This window comes from Oncorhynchus clarkii, chromosome 7 (assembly GCF_045791955.1).
Source record: "Oncorhynchus clarkii lewisi isolate Uvic-CL-2024 chromosome 7, UVic_Ocla_1.0, whole genome shotgun sequence".
NCBI classification, from domain to species: Eukaryota; Metazoa; Chordata; class Actinopteri; order Salmoniformes; family Salmonidae; genus Oncorhynchus; species Oncorhynchus clarkii.
In genome coordinates, this window is record NC_092153.1 from 56,294,519 (window position 1) to 56,313,109 (window position 18,591).

General features: G+C 42.2%; 1 protein-coding gene across 7 annotated transcripts; it reads left to right on the top strand.

Annotated features, from left to right (window-relative positions):
- Nucleotides 1-7,658: 7,658 nt before the first annotated feature.
- On the top strand, nucleotides 7,659-18,489 carry LOC139413503 (nuclear transcription factor Y subunit alpha-like). 7 transcript variants are annotated; one of them, XM_071160979.1, is made up of 10 exons: nucleotides 7,659-7,882; nucleotides 8,875-8,993; nucleotides 14,195-14,341; nucleotides 14,476-14,607; nucleotides 14,811-14,919; nucleotides 15,121-15,263; nucleotides 15,348-15,524; nucleotides 15,743-15,850; nucleotides 16,692-16,721; nucleotides 17,652-18,489. In XM_071160979.1, exons 2-9 carry the CDS (start codon nucleotides 8,913-8,915, stop codon nucleotides 16,701-16,703), a joined length of 909 nt encoding a protein of 302 aa, XP_071017080.1. In that variant the 5' UTR covers nucleotides 7,659-7,882; nucleotides 8,875-8,912; the 3' UTR covers nucleotides 16,704-16,721; nucleotides 17,652-18,489. The 7 variants fall into 7 exon arrangements, 6 of the variants coding, with proteins under 6 accessions (XP_071017080.1, XP_071017081.1, XP_071017076.1 ...); XM_071160980.1 differs by lacking the exon at nucleotides 17,652-18,489 and having other exon boundaries at nucleotides 16,692-17,249; XR_011634807.1 differs by having other exon boundaries at nucleotides 7,660-7,882; nucleotides 15,743-16,721.
- The last annotated feature ends 102 nt before the right edge of the window (nucleotides 18,490-18,591 follow it).

An 18,591-nucleotide genomic window follows, 5' to 3' on the forward strand; every position in this document is an offset into this window, starting at 1 on the left:
GGCGTGCAAAATTATTCAGCCCCTTTACTTTCAGTGCAGCAAACTCTCTCCAGAAGTTCAGTGAGGATCTCTGAATGATCCAATGTTGACCTAAATGACTAATGATGATAAATACAATCCACCTGTGTGTAATCAAGTCTCTGTATAAATGCACCTGCACTGTGATAGTCTCAGAGGTCCGTTAAAAGCGCAGAGAGCATCATGAAGAACAAGGAACACACCAGGCAGGTCCGAGATACTGTTGTGAAGAAGTTTAAAGCCGGATTTGGATACAAAAAGATTTCCCAAGCTTTAAACATCCCAAGGAGCACTGTGCAAGCAATAATATTGAAATGGAAGGAGTATCAGACCACTGCAAATCTACCAAGACCTGGCCGTCCCTCTAAACTTTCAGCTCATACAAGGAGAAGACTGATCAGAGATGCAGCCAAGAGGCCCATGATCACTCTGGATGAACTGCAGAGATCTACAGCTGAGGTGGGAGACTCTGTCCATAGGACAACAATCAGTCGTATATTGCACAAATCTGGCCTTTATGGAAGAGTGGCAAGAAGAAAGCCATTTCTTAAAGATATCCATAAAAAGTTTGCCACAAGCCACCTGGGAGACACACCAAACATGTGGAAGAAGGTGCTCTGGTCAGATGAAACCAAAATTGAACTTTTTGGCAACAATGCAAAACGTTATGTTTGGCGTAAAAGCAACACAGCTGAACACACCATCCCCACTGTCAAACATGGTGGTGGCAGCATCATGGTTTGGGCCTGCTTTTCTTCAGCAGGGACAGGGAAGATGGTTAAAATTGATGGGAAGATGGATGGAGCCAAATACAGGATCATTCTGGAAGAAAACCTGATGGAGTCTGCAAAAGACCTGAGACTGGGACGGAGATTTGTCTTCCAACAAGACAATGATCCAAAACATAAAGCAAAATCTACAATGGAATGGTTCAAAAATAAACATATCCAGGTGTTAGAATGGCCAAGTCAAAGTCCAGACCTGAATCCAATCGAGAATCTGTGGAAAGAACTGAAAACTGCTGTTAACAAATGCTCTCCATCCAACCTCACTGAGCTCGAGCTGTTTTGCAAGGAGGAATGGGAAAAAATTTCAGTCTCTCGATGTGCAAAGCTGATAGAGACATACCCCAAGCGACTTACAGCTGTAATCGCAGCAAAAGGTGGCGCTACAAAGTATTAACTTAAGGGGGCTGAATAATTTTGCACGCCCAATTTTTCAGTTTTTGATTTGTTAAAAAAGTTTGAAATATCCAATAAATGTCGTTCCACTTCATGATTGTGTCCCACTTGTTGTTGATTCTTCACAAAAAAATACAATTTTATATCTTTATGTTTGAAGCCTGAAATGTGGCAAAAGGTCGCAAAGTTCAAGGGGGCCGAATACTTTCGCAAGGCACTGTATTTCTAACAATATCAGACTAGTATTAGACATGCTTGACTACTCAGACCTAATAACCGAGGATAGCTTCATATTATTTTTAGATTTTTATAAAGCATTTGACACAGTAGAGCATCCGTTCCTCTTCCACTCCCTTGCGAGACTTGGCTTTGGGGATTATTTCTGTAAGGCTATTAAGCTTTTTGTGACTCCTCTCTTTGGCTGGGATAATGGCTGTGTTTTTCTGTGGCTTGGTGGTGACCTAACATAATCGTTTGTGGTGCTTTCGCCGTAAATCCTATTTGAAATCGGACACTGTGGTGGGATTAACAACAAGACTACCTTTAAAACAGTATAAGATACATGTATGTTTGAGGAATTTTAATTATGAGATTTCTGTTGTTTTAAATTTGGCGCCCTGCACTTTCACTGGCTGTTGTCATATCATCCCGTTAACGGGATTGCAGCCCAAAGACGTTTTAAGACTCTCTATACAAATGGTAACAGCTCTATCAAATTGAAATATGGCACCTCACCGAGATTTGAGTTAAAGAGAGGAATTAGGCAAGGATGTCCTATCTCTCCATACCGGTTTTTAGTAATCACCCAACTTCTTACAAATTCTTTAAATAATAGTCCTGTACAAGGTATTTCCATAGCTGGTGAAGAAATTATTATTAACCAGCTGGCTGGCACTTTTTCTGAAAGACGCTAACCAAATTCCCATATCGATCAATGTGATACAATCCTTTTCCAAAGCATCTGGTCTATATCTTAACATTAATAAATGTGAACTCATAGCTGTCAAAGATTTTGTGACACCAACATATTATGATATTCCAGTAAAAGAAGAACGTACATATTTAGGCATAACCATTACAAAGGATCAGAAGTCTAGAGGCTTACTAAATTTGAACCCTCTTATTAAAAAACCCCAGAAGAAGCTAAATCAATGGCTACAGAGGGACTTATCTTTAAAAGGTAGAGTCCCCTAATAACCAAGGCTGAAGGTATCTCTAGACTAACATATGGCGCTCTATCTTTATATCGTGACGGTAAAATAAACAAGGAGATAGACCAGATGCTTTTCAACTTTCTATGGAGAAACCGTACCCATTACATTAGGAAAACTGTTGCAATGAACACTTGAGAACGGTGGGCTGAATCTTCTGGACTTTACTACCTTAAATAATAGTTTTAAGATCAATTGGATAAAATAATTCCTAAGAAGACCCACTTCTATGTGGAATTCTATTTCTCACGTCTTCTCTACTTTTGGTGGCCTTAACTTCATGTTGGTTTGCAATTATAATATTGACAAAGTTCCAGTGACACTTTCTGCTTTTCATTGGCAGGTTTTCTTGTCATGGACCTTAATTTATAAGCATAACTTTTCTCCACACAGATATTGTATATGGAATAATTGGGATATATTGTATAAAAATACTTCTTTGTTTTTAGAATATTGGTTCCAAAATAATATTCTATTGGTGAGCCAACTGGTAAATGCAGAGGGTCTTTTACTTAGTCATAAGGAATTCTTATTACTTTACAAGGTCCCTGTAACACCTAAAGATTTTGCAATCTCGGATGAAATCCGAGCAAGGGTAGCATTCCAGAGGGACATCAGGGACTGTAACGTTCTTTGCTTCACGGAAACATGGCTCACTCGAGAAACGCTATCGGAGTCGGTGCAGCCAGCTGGTTTCTCCATGCATCGCGCCGACAGAAACAAACATATTTCTGGTAAGAAGAGGGGTGGGGGCGTATGCTTTATGGTTAACGAGATGTGGTGTGGTCACAACAACATACAGGAACTCAAGTCCTTCTGTTCACCTGATTGAGAATTCCTCACAATCAAATGTCGACCGCATTATCTACCAAGGGAATTCTCTTCGATTATAATCACAGCCGTATATATTCCCCCCCAAGCAGACACATCGATGGCTCTGAACAAACTTTATTTGACTCTTTTCAAACTGGAATCCACACATCCTGAGGCTGCATTCATTGTAGCTGGGGATTTTAACAAGGCTAATCTGAAAACAAGACTCCCTAAATTGTATCAGCATATCGATTGCGCAACCAGGGCTGGTAAAACCTTGGATCATTGCTATTCTAACTTCCACGATGCATATAAGGCCCTCCCCCGCCCTCCTTTCGGAAAAGCTGACCACGACTCCATTTTGTTGCTCCCTGCCTACAGACAGAAGCTAAAACAAGAAGCTCCCACGCTGAGGTCTGTTCAACACTGGTCCGACCAATCTGATTCCACGCTCCAAGTCTGCTTCCATCACGTGGACTGGGATATGTTTCGTATTACGTCAAACATCAACATTGACGAATACGCTGATTCGGTGAGCGAGTTCCTTAGAACGTGCGTTGAAGATGTCATTCCCATAGCAACGATTAAAACATTCCCAAACCAGAAACCGTGGATTGATGGCAGCATTCGCGTGAAACTGAAAGCCCGAACCACTGCTTTTAATCAGGGCAAGGTGACCGGAGTCATGACCGAATACAAACAGTGTAACTATTCCCTCCGCAAGGCAATCAAACAAGCTAAGCGTCAGTATAGAGACAAAGTAGAATCGCAATTCAACGGCTCAGACACAAGGGGTATGTGGCAGGGTCTACAGTCAATCACGGATTACAAAAAGAAAGCCAGCCCAGTCACGGACCAGGATGCCTTGCTCCCAGGCAGACTAAATCACTTTTTAACAATACAGTGCCACTGACACGGCCCGCAACCAAAACATGCGGACTCTCCTTCACTGCAGCCGAGGTGAGTAAAACATTTAAACGTGTTAACCCTCGCAAGGCTGCAGGCCCAGACGGCATCCCCAGCCGCGCCCTCAGAGCATGCGCAGACCAGCTGGCTGGTCCTTATCCCAGTCTGCTGTTCCCACATGCTTCAAGAGGGCCACCATTGTTCCTGTTCCCAAGAAAGCTAAGGTAACTCAGCTAAACGACTACCGCCCCGTAACACTCACTTCCATCATCATGAAGTGCTTTGAGAGACTAGTCAAGGACCATATCACCTCCACCCTACCTGACACCCTAGACCCACTCCAATTTGCTTACCGCCCAAATAGGTCCACAGACGATGCAATCTCAACCACACTGCACACTGCCCTAACCCATCTGGACAAGAGGAATACCTATGTGAGAATGCTGATCATCGACTACAGCTCGGCATTTAACACCATAGTACCCTCCAAGCTCGTCATCAAGCTCGAGACCCTACCCCGCCCTGTGCAACTGGGTACTGGACATCCTGACGGGCCGCCCCCAGGTGGTGAGGGTAGGCAACAACATCTCCACCCCGCTGATCCTCAACACTGGGGCCCCACAAGGGTGCGTTCTGAGCCCTCTCCTGTACTCCCTGTTCACCCACGACTGCGTGGCCACGCACGCCTCCAACTCAATCATCAAGTTTGCGGACGACACAACAGTGGTAGGCTTGATTACCAACAGCGACGAGACGGCCTACAGGGAGGAGGTGAGGGCCCTCGGAGTGTGGTGTCAGGAAAATAACCTCACACTCAACGTCAACAAAACTAAGGAGATTATTGTGGACTTCAGGAAACAGCAGAGGGAACACCCCCCTATCCACATCGATGGAACAGTAGTGGAGAGGGTAGTAAGTTTTAAGTTCCTCGGCGTACACATCACAGACAAACTGAATTGGTCCACCCACACAGACAGCATCGTGAAGAAGGCGCAGCAGCGCCTCTTCAACCTCAGGAGGCTAAAGAAATTTGGCTTGTCACCAAAAGCACTCACAAACTTCTACAGATGCACAATCGAGAGCATCCTGTCGGGCTGTATCACCACCTGGTACGGCAACTGCTCCGCCCACAACCGTAAGGCTCTCCAGAGGGTAGTGAGGTCTGCACAACGCATCACCGGGGGCAAACTACCTGCCCTCCCGGACACCGACAACACCCGAGCCACTGCCTGTTCACCCCACTATCATCCAGAAGGCGAGGTCAGTACAGGTGCATCAAAGCTGGGACCGAGAGACTGAAAAACAGCTTCTATCTCAAGGCCATCAGACTGTTAAACAGCCACCACTAACATTGAGTGGCTGCTGCCAACACACTGACTCAACTCCAGCCACTTTAATAATGGGAATTGATGTAAAATATATCACTAGCCACTTTAAACAATGCTACTTAATATAATGTTTACATACCCTACATTATTTATCTCATATGTCTATGTATATACTGTACTCTATATCATCTACTGCATCTTTATGTAATACATGTATCACTAGCCACTTTAAACTATGCCACTTTGTTTACATACTCATCTCATATGTATATACTGTACTCGATACCATCTACTGCATCTTGCCTATGCCGCTCTGTACCATCACTCATTCATATATCTTTATGTACATATTCTTTATCCCTTTACACTTGTGTGTATAAGGTAGTAGTTTTGGAATTGTTAGCTAGATTACTCGTTGGTTATTACTACATTGTCGGAACTAGAAGCACAAGCATTTCGCTACACTCGCATTAACATCTGCTAACCATGTGTATGTGACAAATAAAATTGGATTTGATAGATGCCATTCCCTCAGGTGTTGCTTTATTATTCAGGAACGTGTCAAGACCTGACCCTCAGAACTTACCTTCCATTGACACTGTTGACTCATCAGTTGGAAAGATTTGTTTCACTTTTGGTCCATTCAACAACAGAGCGATACAAACCTTGTTTCAGCAGGATGTTGTATCTATATATACATTATGTCATTTCTTATTGGGATGTATTTATTGATAATATCAGTTGGAAAAAAGTTTGGATGTTGCCACACACATACCTACTTGTTAACAAAATTAAGGAAGTTTCCTTTAAAATTATTCATAAATATTATCCTGCCAACCACTATATGAAGAAGTTTAAAGAAAACATCAACTCAAATTGTTCCTTTTGTAAGGACCACCCAGAAACAGTGTTGTATCTTGTTTGGCATTGTATTGATGTAAGAAAACTGTGGCAAGACATAAGTAGATTTATAATTGAACACATTTATGAAGATCTTACACTATTGTGGAGATGTATTGCTTGGATTCTTTACCTACGACAGAAATAAGCTGAAACATTTTATGTAATTGATATAATTATTCTTTTGGCCAAATTTCGTATTCACAAAAGTCAATTTACAAACAAAACACCACATTTTCTAACCTTAAAGGCTTTGTGCTGCGTTCACTCACATTTTCTAACCTTATAAAAGGCTTTGTGCTGCATTCACGTCCTATTCGGAACTAGGAAACAAATTTCAGAATTGCTAACTAGTTGAACACGGCACGTGTATAACTACAACCAATTATCAAGTCGGACATTTCGGAGTTGCCTAGTTCCGACTGGCAGACAAACGCGGCAATTGACTCGCGCCAATAGTATTACCAAAGCCATGAAGATAGGCTAAAACTGCTTCTCCAATATAAATCCCTGATCACGCTTGTAGGCGAGTCATGGCGACGTTGGCTCGCTAAGCTCATGCGCAGAGACACGTCATCGGGTCTAAGGGTCGTCTTGCGCCGAAATGCGCACGCCGTCAAATCAAAGTAATAACATGTTCAACAACTTAAGAAATCGTTTCGAATCGAAGCCTTTAGATTTCGAGAAAATGAAAAACTCAGGAAGAATGTTTTAAATGGTTCACTTCTCAACCCCAAAACCCTGGCCTGGTTTGTCGCGCGCGTTCACGGAAATCTCGCGATGTTGCGCTTTTGTTATTTATTTAGTATTATTCATAATACAAAAATCAACTTACATTGCTACATCAAACATGTCTAGCAAACCAAACACAGGTATTAACAATGCTCAAACATACAAAAAATATAAATAAAATACAAAAAAGAAACAATTTTAAGTGCAATTATATTCACCCTGAAAATATCTTATTATAATGATTCATGGCGATGTTGCGCCTCCGGGTTTAGAAACTTATTCTTCGAACGTCATTGAACACGTGATAATGTTACATGGTGCTTTGAATACTGCATCGGAGCTTCAATATCAATCATCCCATCACTAAAAATGCTACAGTTGTCCCTCCCTTATGAAAAATCACCAGTGTCCCGATGCGACAACTGTGGTGCTGTAGGCTACTCCATAAAGCCATCAGTTCCCGAGACCTTGGCCAAAACTTTCAGTGCACAAGTAGACAATGGTAGACAATGGACCTGATCGGACAGCTCAGAGCCTCTGCTCTTTTCTGTCCATAAGAAACAATTGGATTGGTGGAAGAGGCAGGGCAGGCCAGGAACAAGCTTCACCTCCCTCTCGCCTGATACTACACAACGCGCATGCGCATATACATCGTGGGTTGGAGAAGAAGACGCTTGTTGTTGGTGGTAGTTTTTCATACAAGTGCCATTTTGTCTACATGTCGAGAGCGCCGTGATTGGATTTTGTGTGTGGGTATTGGAGCCAATCAGAGAAACCGGGCGGCGGACAAACGGTGAGAGGTTGCACGGCTGAGGAGGAATGTGATCCGGTAGCAGGGGATTGGTGTGTCATTGACCAACCAAATTACTAACTCCACTAGTTAAATGCAAGAATTAAAAGCTAGCTGGTTAGCTAAAATATAACTAAACCTTAACTCACTAATCACCATGGCTCATTGTTAGCTGGCTGGCTAGCTAGCTCTGTAAGATAACTAACGTTAACTAGTTATGTGTGGTGGCACAGTGACAAATGCCTGGTTGGGTGAGAGACAACAATGACCAATGTCTCATAATATAGCTAGCTAGAATGCCAGATGAAAATGTAAAACAATATTCGAGGAGGTGCGTGACTCGTGAGCTAGCTAACGTTACTTAACTGGTCTACTGACTATTGGGCTGCTGCATACTCAGTTGAAAAATTTGACTAAAACCGTCAGTCACTAGACTAGTAGCCTGTGATCAAAGTTGACATACCAGTTGTCTAGGACAATATTGTGATTTGGCATATATTTTCGCAATTTGTCTTAAGTGGCAAGAAGAGTAGCCTATTTCTTGACCACCAAACAAACCATGTCCCTGGGCTCTGTCCAATTTATCTGAAAGAGCTGACCAGGTGAAAGCCTGCCTAATGATGAGATGTTTTTCCTGTCAACAAGTATTTCCAATCGGAGCAGATCAAGGGAAGGAGAGGACAGATGTTTTTGACAACTGAAAATGAGTCCAAGAGAGTCATTTGTGAAGGCAGTCATATTCATCATGGTACTTCCATGTGATTGTAGTATTTATTGGCACGATTATTATGAGCCTTAGCGAATATGCCCTTACAAATTATAATAATAATTTGATAAGATATGACGTCCTGTTACATTTGTTCCCCCACCTTACTGTAAATGTGTTAACCTGTTGCTGAAATGCCTCATAATTTCACCTTCTTAAGTAAGAATGTATCTTACTATCTAATCGAGGATAGTCATCTCATGCAGTTATGTGCCCCTCACATCTGTAGCAGTAGACTGAATTGAGGCCTTTCAGAGTTCATTGACCATGGAGCAGTACACTACCGCCACCACATCTACTGGGGAACAGATAGTGGTTCAGACTGCCGCTGGGCAGATCCAACAACAGGTAAGAAGGAAGGGTTTGTTCATATCTGTTATGTATGGTGTGTTTGTGTATTGGAAGGGGGTTAGGAGAAATGTACCTACGGAAGAATGTTACTGCCAAGAGTTTGGGCTAGGTTGTAGCTTTACTCATTGTGTGGTGAAAGTTCCTGGGCATTGGCCACAGTAGCTGTGTGTTAACCCATTCATTGAAGCTAACTACCTTTAGCGCCTATTGTATCAACGTCAACAAAACAAAGGAGATGATCGTGGACTTCAAGAAACAGCAGAGGGAGCACCCCCCTATCCACATCGACGGGACAGTAATGGAGAGGGTAGTAAGTTTTAAGTTCCTCGGCGTACACATCACGGACAAACTGAATTGGTCCACCCACACAGACAGCGTTGTGAAGAAGGCGCAGCAGCGAGGCTGAAGAAATTCTGCTAGTCACCAAAAGCACTCAAACTTTTACAGATGCACAATCGAGAGCATCCTGTCGGGCTGTATCACCGCCTGGTACGGCAACTGCTCCGCCCACAACCGTAAGGCTCTCCAGAGGGTAGTGAGGTCTGCACAACGCATCACCGGGGGCAAACTACCTGCCCTCCAGGACACCCACACCACCCGATATCACAGGAAGGCCATAAAGATCATCAAGGACAACAACCACCCGAGCCACTGCCTGTTCACCCCACTATCATCCAGAAGGCGAGGTCAGTACAGGTGCATCAAAGCAGGGACCGAGAGACTGAAAAACAGCTTCCATCTCAAGGCCATCAGACTGTTAAACAGCCATCACTAACATTGAGTGGCTGCTGCCAACATACTGACTCAACTCCAGCCACTTTAATAATGGAAATTGATGTAATTTTTTTTTAATCACTAGCCACTTTAAACAATGCCACTTAATATAATGTTTACATACCCTACATTACTCATCTCATATGTATATACTGTACTCGATACCATCTACTGCATCTTGCCTATGCCGTTCTGTACCATCATTCATTCATATACCTTTATGTACATATTCTTTATCCCTTTACACTTGTGTGTGTATAAGGTAGCAGTTGTGGAATTGTTAGGTTAAATTACTCGTTGGTTACTACTGCATTGTCGGAACTAGAAGCACATGCATTTCGCTACACTCGCATTAACATTTGCTAACCATGTGTATGTGACAAATAACATTTCATTTGATTTATTGAAGATTGTAATCTTCTGGCCAGTGGAGTTTTGTTAAGAGCCCCGACGACGCTCGTTCTGAATGTTAAAACGCATCGCTTGCAGTATGGTTTTGGAAACATAAGGAACGTTTCTTCCATATCAGCAAGAAGAAAAAAATGGTTAAATTAGTACACACCTTTTATAGGTTTAGTGTTCCCACGTGGCCATATCTCCATGTTACAGCTCTTGTTTACGGAATACAGACAGAAGACAGGAGACCTGTTCGTATTAGCTATCGAGCGTGCTCCGAACACCTGTGTGTAAGCGGTTCGTCAATTTGAGGCACACACAGCATATGAATCTGTGTAAAACTGTTACAGTAAGTGTATATTTTTTATTTGAAAGAATATTTATTGCTGATATGAAAGATAATGGGCACATCATAATGTTTCTAAAACCGTTTCCCAAGCTATGATTATTGACATTTTTAAACGGTGTCGGAATTGTTGTTCACACGCAGACAACCGTGGGCGAAGCTAACTGCTGAAAACCATACGGAGAACACTGATCTCTGGCACAGTGACTGCGGTTCAGTTGCAAGCTGAGCCCCAGGCAGCCACCGGCTGAGGCCAACTTGTTCAGACACTCCTATTAGTGGTGGGACCGCCGAGATCCTACCATGTCTCTACCCCATTTACAGTGCCTTGCGAAAGTATTCGGCCCCCTTGAACTTTGCGACCTTTTGCCACATTTCAGGCTTCAAACATAAAGATATAAAACTGTATTTTTTTGTGAAGAATCAACAACAAGTGGGACACAATCATGAAGTGGAACGACATTTATTGGATATTTCAAACTTTTTTAACAAATCAAAAACTGAAAAATTGGGCGTGCAAAATTATTCAGCCCCCTTAAATTAATACTTTGTAGCGCCACCTTTTGCTGCGATTACAGCTGTAAGTCGCTTGGGGTATGTCTCTATCAGTTTTGCACATCGAGAGGCTGAAATGTTTTCCCATTCCTCCTTGCAAAACAGCTCGAACTCGGTGAGGTTGGATGGAGAGCATTTGTGAACAGCAGTTTTCAGTTCTTTCCACAGATTCTCGATTGGATTCAGGTCTGGACTTTGACTTGGCCATTCTAACACCTGGATATGTTTATTTTTTAACCATTCCATTGTAGATTTTGCTTTATGTTTTGGATCATTGTCTTGTTGGAAGACAAATCTCCATCCCAGTCTCAGTTATTTTGCAGACTCCATCAGGTTTTCTTCCAGAATGGTCCTGTATTTGGCTCCATCCATCTTCCCATCAATTTTAACCATCTTCCCTGTCCCTGCTGAAGAAAAGCAGGCCCAAACCATGATGCTGCCACCACCATGTTTGACAGTGGGGATGGTGTGTTCAGCTGTGTTGCTTTTACGCCAAACATAACGTTTTGCATTGCTGCCAAAAAGTTCAATTTTGGTTTCATCTGACCAGAGCACCTTCTTCCACATGTTTGGTGTGTCTCCCAGGTGGCTTGTGGCAAACTTTAAACAACACTTTTTATGGATATCTTTAAGAAATGGCTTTCTTCTTGCCACTCTTTCATAAAGGCCAGATTTGTGCAATATACGACTGATTGTTGTCCTATGGACAGAGTCTCCCACCTCAGCTGTAGATCTCTGCAGTTCATCCAGAGTGATCATGGGCCTCTTGGCTGCATCTCTGATCAGTCTTCTCCTTGTATGAGCTGAAAGTTTAGAGGGACGGCCAGGTCTTGGTAGATTTGCAGTGGTCTGATACCCCTTCCATTTCAATATTATCGCGTGCACAGTGCTCCTTGGGATGTTTAAAGCTTGGGAAATCTTTTTGTATCCAAATCCGGCTTTAAACTTCTTCACAACAGTATCTCGGACCTGCCTGGTGTGTTCCTTGTTCTTCATGATGCTCTCTGCGCTTTTAACGGACCTCTGAGACTATCACAGTGAAGGTGCATTTATACGGAGACTTGATTACACAGGTGGATTGTATTTATCATCATTAGTCATTTAGGTCAACATTGGATCATTCAGAGATCCTCACTGAACTTCTGGAGAGAGTTTGCTGCACTGAAAGTAAAGGGGCTGAATAATTTTGCACGCCCAATTTTTCAGTTTTTGATTTGTTAAAAAAGTTTGAAATATCCAATAAATGTCGTTCCACTTCATGATTGTGTCCCACTTGTTGTTGATTCTTCACAAAAAAATACAGTTTTATATCTTTATGTATGAAGCCTGAAATGTGGCAAAAGGTCGCAAAGTTCAAGGGGGCCGAATACTTTCGCAATGCACTGTACCTAGTTTGTCTCCCTGCTGGCAATGCTTTGAGTCATAATCTACAGTCCCCGCGGTTATATCCACAAGGCGGGTGGGTTTAGGGTCAGGTTGAATAAAGAGAAAACACCTTAAATGTATAATTATTGTGCAATGTATTATGTATAGGCTACATTGAGGTTTTTCATTCATTATTTTAGGTTATCTGTTATTATCTGGACACTGACTGTAGGTCTATAACTTCTCACAGCCTTACTATTAACTGCTGCAGAATTAAGCATTTCTTGCAGTAAAATTATACACCAAATGTAGGCTACATTTCGACATGGGAACATGAGTGGAGAAATATTATTTAATTATTTCAGCATCTTGAGAGAATGCGATTGTGCAGTTAGATACTGTCTGTGGAGTGCTATCTTTATCAGCATCAAAAAAGCTGATATTATTTCAACCACATAAAATATGCATCCAAGCCAAACTGAAATCTATTTCCTTACAACAGGTCAAACTGGTGTCATTTGGACATTTTGTACAGAAAATCTTTTCAGTTGAAAAAAATAAAAATTTCATTTTCTCTCCGGTCCATAAACGTCTTTGCTCCACGAAAGAAGCAGATATGACAGAGAACTTTACCGATTGAAGCATACATTCTATCGATTTATGACAGTATTCTGGTGAGCAAGGGTCTTCTAAGGCAACTCATAATGACAGAAGAAAAGCTGCATTATAATTATAGACAAGATGACTAACAAATAGCCTACCAAAATGTCAGAAATTAAAATCAGAAATATATCTAAATCAGGCAACAACAAAAAATCCTGAACCCCCATCAAAAAAATAGTTCTGCAGTTTCTGACTGTAGCCTACAGAGCATTTTTGTATTAGTGGGTTAAGGTCTGGTGCGAACTGCAGATTTTCACCTTATCACATATAGTTGGGCGAATTGGTTATTCGCCAAATGCGAGCGAGTGTGGGTGAATAAACCGCGTAACACTGCTCCCTACATGTCGCCTCATCATATCCTCTGGGACTCACTGCTACACTGTTGTGTACAGATGCATGTCAACATTTCTGACACTACAGCCGCCTGTGATCGTAGTGTTGTCATGAGTTGCTGTCAGCCAGGCTGAAAAACTACATGCATGTCCCTCTCCAATATCAATCTTGCTATCTGTATTGTCTTCAGTCTGAGATTGTCAATTGTGTTATTCTCACATTGTCCAACAGGTGGTACAGTTATACCACGATCAAGTCATGAATCTATAGATATATGTGTATTTTGTAACCTACAACAATATTCTGAGTGGCATAAAATGCTCTCCTTGCTGAGTTTAAGATTGACCAGACTCTTACATTGCCTTTTCAAATCTCAAGTAAATATCCCGGTGAATATAGCATACACTGAAATTACAGTACACTCGGACCCTATTATGATTCCCTTCTTGTCATTTGTGTTTTCGTGTGCGCTCATTCAGCATCTTGTGGAGATCAAACTAACTCCAAGAAAAGGTGCATTGACTATCACAGCACCATGTTTATCTGTTTGCCGCCCTCTGGCCTGTTTTGTTCTGTTTTGTCTTTCTGTGGTCAACATGTGCTGCATGGAAGCTCTGCTGTGATGTAGAATGGTTGTTATGCATGGTTGCAGTTCCATTAGAGATATCTTGAATTAACCTCACTCTCCTTTCCTTTCCACGTCTCTTTTACAATCTCCCACCTTTTTTCTATCTCTTTCACTCCTTCCTTCCCCCCTCTCTCCTAGGTGCAGGGGCAGCCTCTGATGGTGCAGGTGAGCGGTGGTCAGCTCATCACCTCGTCGGGCCAGCCCATTATGGTCATGGGGGGGCAGGGAGGGCAGGGGCAGACCATCATGCAGGTGCCCATGTCTGGAGCTCAGGGGCTCCAACAGGTGACTGAACTGTTGTACAACTGTACACCACACCTATCTGAAACCTAGCAAATATGTCTCTCTAACAAGATATTACTGAACGAGATATGATAAAGCAGACTGGCTGATTAAGATTGTCCTGCTCTCTGCTGTAGATCCAGCTGGTGCAGCCAGGTCAGATCCAGCTCCAGGGGGGACAGACTCTACAGGTACAGGGTCAGCAAGGCCAGACCCAGCAGTTCATCATTCAGCAGCCCCAAACTGCTGTGACCGCAGGACAGAACCAGGTATAGACACTAACACACTCTTTATACAATATTTTGGTCTGTAATAGAACACATACTCATAGTTTCCATTGTTCAGAAGAGGCCCACTTGTAATTTTTTATGTAAATAACTGTAATGCATAAAACATATTATGGACACCATAGAAACCCACCACATTGTGTGGTGTATAACTGGGTGGTAATGAGTTGATGTTTGTTTCTCAGGGCCAGCAGCAGATTACATTACAGCCGGGGCAGCAAGTGGCTCAGACTGCAGACGGCCAGACCATTGTGTACCAGCCAGTCAATGCTGATGGGTCCATTCTACAGCAAGGTAACACGTTCACACTCATAGCTGGGATCCCTACTGTGTGTTGATGGATGCTTAGTGTGCTGGCTATTGTCCCCTTCTTTTGATTATCAGCTGATTTAGAACTGAATCAGTGGCTGTATGCAAAGTGGTTCACACTCCACACTTCTGGATCACTAATCTATGATAGCTGATATTAACTTAACCCTTTTGCGGTTCCCCCAGGTATGATTACCATCCCTGCCTCTAGTCTGGCTGGTGCTCAGATCGTTCAGGCAGGCAACAGCTCCAACACAACAAACAGTAGTCAGGGTACAGTGACCGTCACACTGCCTGGCAACATGGTCAACGCAGGTGGCATGGTCATGGTAAGGTCCCTAATGACATTAATACAGACTTGTTGGCATGTGTGTATGCTATGCATCAGTTTGACCAGTGTGTGTATGTGTTAGATGGTTCCGGGTGGCGGTGGCAGTGTTCCCACCATGCAGCGTATCCCCCTGCCGGGGGCGGAGATGCTGGAGGAGGAGCCTCTGTATGTCAACGCTAAGCAGTACCACCGCATCCTGAAGAGACGGCAGGCCCGCGCCAAGCTGGAGGCAGAGGGAAAGATCCCCAAGGAGAGGAGGGTGAGTGTCTGTGATGTATATATGTGTGGTTGTTGTTTTTATGAAGACAGAGAACTACTGGGAGTGTGTTTAGACACAGAATATTTGTCTATAAGATTCTATGTGAGTTTGAGAGGGGGAATATTCCAGGATGACAGTTTTAGGATGAGGAAATGGTGTGGGCAGTAAAGGATGTGTTTATGTGCTTGTCTGTGAATGTGGTTTTACTTGTCCCTCAGAAATACCTGCACGAGTCTCGTCACAAGCACGCCATGGCAAGGAAGAGGGGTGATGGCGGACGCTTTTTCTCGCCAAAGGAGAGGGAGGAGATGGCTCTGGCCATGCAGGTGAGGAGGGCTCAGGGTGCCCTCAAACAAGAGGACGTGTTTGGAGGTGTTGAACTCAACTCTAATTGGCAACCTACTTCTGTTGCCTCCCTCAGCTAACCAACAAGTAGCAGCCATTTCCACCCCTCACTCTGTCACATGTCCACCGCAGCCACTCATTTCCCCTGCACTCTTAAAATGGTCATCATTGCTGTCTTTGTATGTTTTTATTATATTGGTTACCTTGTAGTTTTGTATCAAAGAATAGTATAGTTTTTTACAAGTTATGTTTTTTTTGTACTTGCTTGTTTTTTGAGTATATAGACGGGGGTGCTTTTAGATGTGGGCATATTTTTTGTGTGTACCTTCTGTTGTTCTTTTGATGTATTCCAGCCACTTGATCCCTAACCATGTCTCTGGCAAACCGCACTGAGTTCAAAAGCTCGTTCTTTCACATAGAGCTCTACATACTGACCACAGGAGGCTGCTGAGGGGAGAACACCTCATAATAATGTCCAGAACAGAAACGGAGCAGATGGAATGGCATCAAACACCTGGAAACCATGTGTTTTGATGTATTTGTTACCATTCCAATTATTCTGCTCCGGTCATTATCACAAGCCCATCCGCCCCATTTAAGGTGCCACCAACCTCCTTTGATACTGACTCAGTAAAATGTTCTCCAATGTCATTTGAAATGCGTCTTGGCTTTGTTTGAGCTCTTGTTGCAAGCTGAAGAATGTTGGAATGTTAATGTTGCTGTTTTTGTCCAGTGTTGCTTCCTTGCTGTTGTGTTTCCTTGTTAAACTTGTACCATGTTGTAGTGTAAACATCTCTGCTAACACCTGTGTTCATTTAACAGTTGCAGGGCTAGGATGGGAGTGGTGTAAAGGTACTGTATGAATTTAACACAAGATCACTATAAAACAAATATTTACTTTCCTAACCTTTGTCAATGCTGCTTCATATTATGAATGTCTTGGGTCAGACCCACCCCTCAATGTAGGTTGATTTATCCTAATTTTAAATATTAAACATGGTGCTATACATCCAACCATCCTTGGAGAAAGAGCAATAAACACCAATGCTGAACATACAGTAATTATACACACATTAAGCCTGAATTTGCAGCAATTTTATTTATGCCCACGCAAGGTTTATTGAGAAGTTGGTAATGGCGAACCACATGTAACAGATTAAGAATGAGGCTGTGTGTTTTCTGTGTATAATGTTTGTGTATGATTTCTGTTTTCTATTAGTTTTTATGATTGCTGACATTTTTCTGCGACTGCCACCTGTCTCATTGTCTATCATTCACATTTGTGACGTGTGTGTGTGTGTGTGTGTGTGTATGTATACAAATAAACATGTCTCTTTCTGTTGGTATTGTTTTTAATATGAATAAAGACTTGGTTTTCAATCTTTTCTATTTTTTTTACATGATGAAAAATCTGTGTCCACTAAACTAAAAATACTATTCAAAACAATTAAGATGTTTGAAAATGATGGATTTGATAAATCAATAAAATATTTACCAGTTTCTTGTAACGGCACATAAATGAATCCCTATCTAATACATTCAGCTGTGTAGCTCCTTTTGGTATGATGGAAAAATGCATGTTGACCAATAACATAGTATCACCTCCCAGACCAAATCCTAACAAAAACATTAGTGAGCATTTAGATTAAGGTATAGTCTGATTGAAATCTAACCCCCAGACTGGATTATACTTTGACACTTTAGCTGCTTATACCTGGGAGAGATTCATGTTGTTGTGGCATGGTCATTACGCAGGCTGACCAACCGCTCCTCTTCCTCCAGGTACAGGCGGCCCAACCACATGCTAGAGAAGAGGCAGTCGGGCAGGTGATCCGTGTGTCATAACCTCTAGAAGACCTGTGAGGTGTGTGTGTGTGCTCATGTGTTTGTCTCTGTGAGAATGGTTGCGGAGGAGTTGAGATCAGATGTCCCACACATCAATCAACCAGTGCTTTCCAACCAGTCCCAAGCTGCCCAAGTCCCGTGTCTGGTAGAGAGCAGGACAGACTGGGTGAAGAGATTGCTAGCACACAGAGATACTGCACATACAGATATACTGTAACCATGGTAACACTGGAGAACAATTGGGCCTTCTGGAGGAAATGTATTTTAAGAAACAGCACAAGTTCTACAAGAAAGTTTCTTCCAAAGCAACCTTGACTTGTTTCATGTCAGTTACTTTTATCTCTGGATGTGCCACAAGAACTTGATCAATAAACACACCATCCTATAGGCCACAAGTCCAAAGTGGTTGTTATGATAGCCCTCTTCCTTTCCTGATGCTCTTCAGAAATATGAAATAGTTTTTATTTTGTACAGATAAGTTGTGTCTTCTGGTTCATGATAATATGTAACTATCATCACTTATTTTAAGGCTTTTCAGACTTTAAAAAAATGATTTCCTGGTTATTCTATTTGAAAGGAGCAATAATCAAATGCCTAATTACCTGCATCAGTTTTTTATATTGTGTTGTAACAGTCTTGTAAGAGTGTAGATGCTTTTTAAAAGCGTTTTAGCAACTTTTTAATTGCATAAATAAAAGGAAACAGCATTATCAAATGTTCTGTATGTGTTTAGAATGCCTCTGAAAATACAATTAATACATTTTCCAACTTCCAACATATTTTGTTTTGGAATTAATATTACCAGAACTGTACTGTACACATACTGTATGTACACTGCATGATTTGACCAAATGCCCATGTCGCCTATACCTAAATC

What these genes read in the sequence shown, in the direction of transcription:
- LOC139413503 (XM_071160975.1), top strand. Translation starts at nt 8,913, where the DNA reads ATGGAGCAGTACACTACCGCCACCACATCTACTGGGGAACAGATAGTG. An exon ending in TGACCGCAGGACAGAACCAG is followed by an intron (nt 14,608 to 14,810) that starts GTATAGACACTA and finishes TTTGTTTCTCAG; the next exon opens with GGCCAGCAGCAGATTACATT. An exon ending in ACGCAGGTGGCATGGTCATG is followed by an intron (nt 15,264 to 15,347) that starts GTAAGGTCCCTA and finishes TGTATGTGTTAG; the next exon opens with ATGGTTCCGGGTGGCGGTGG.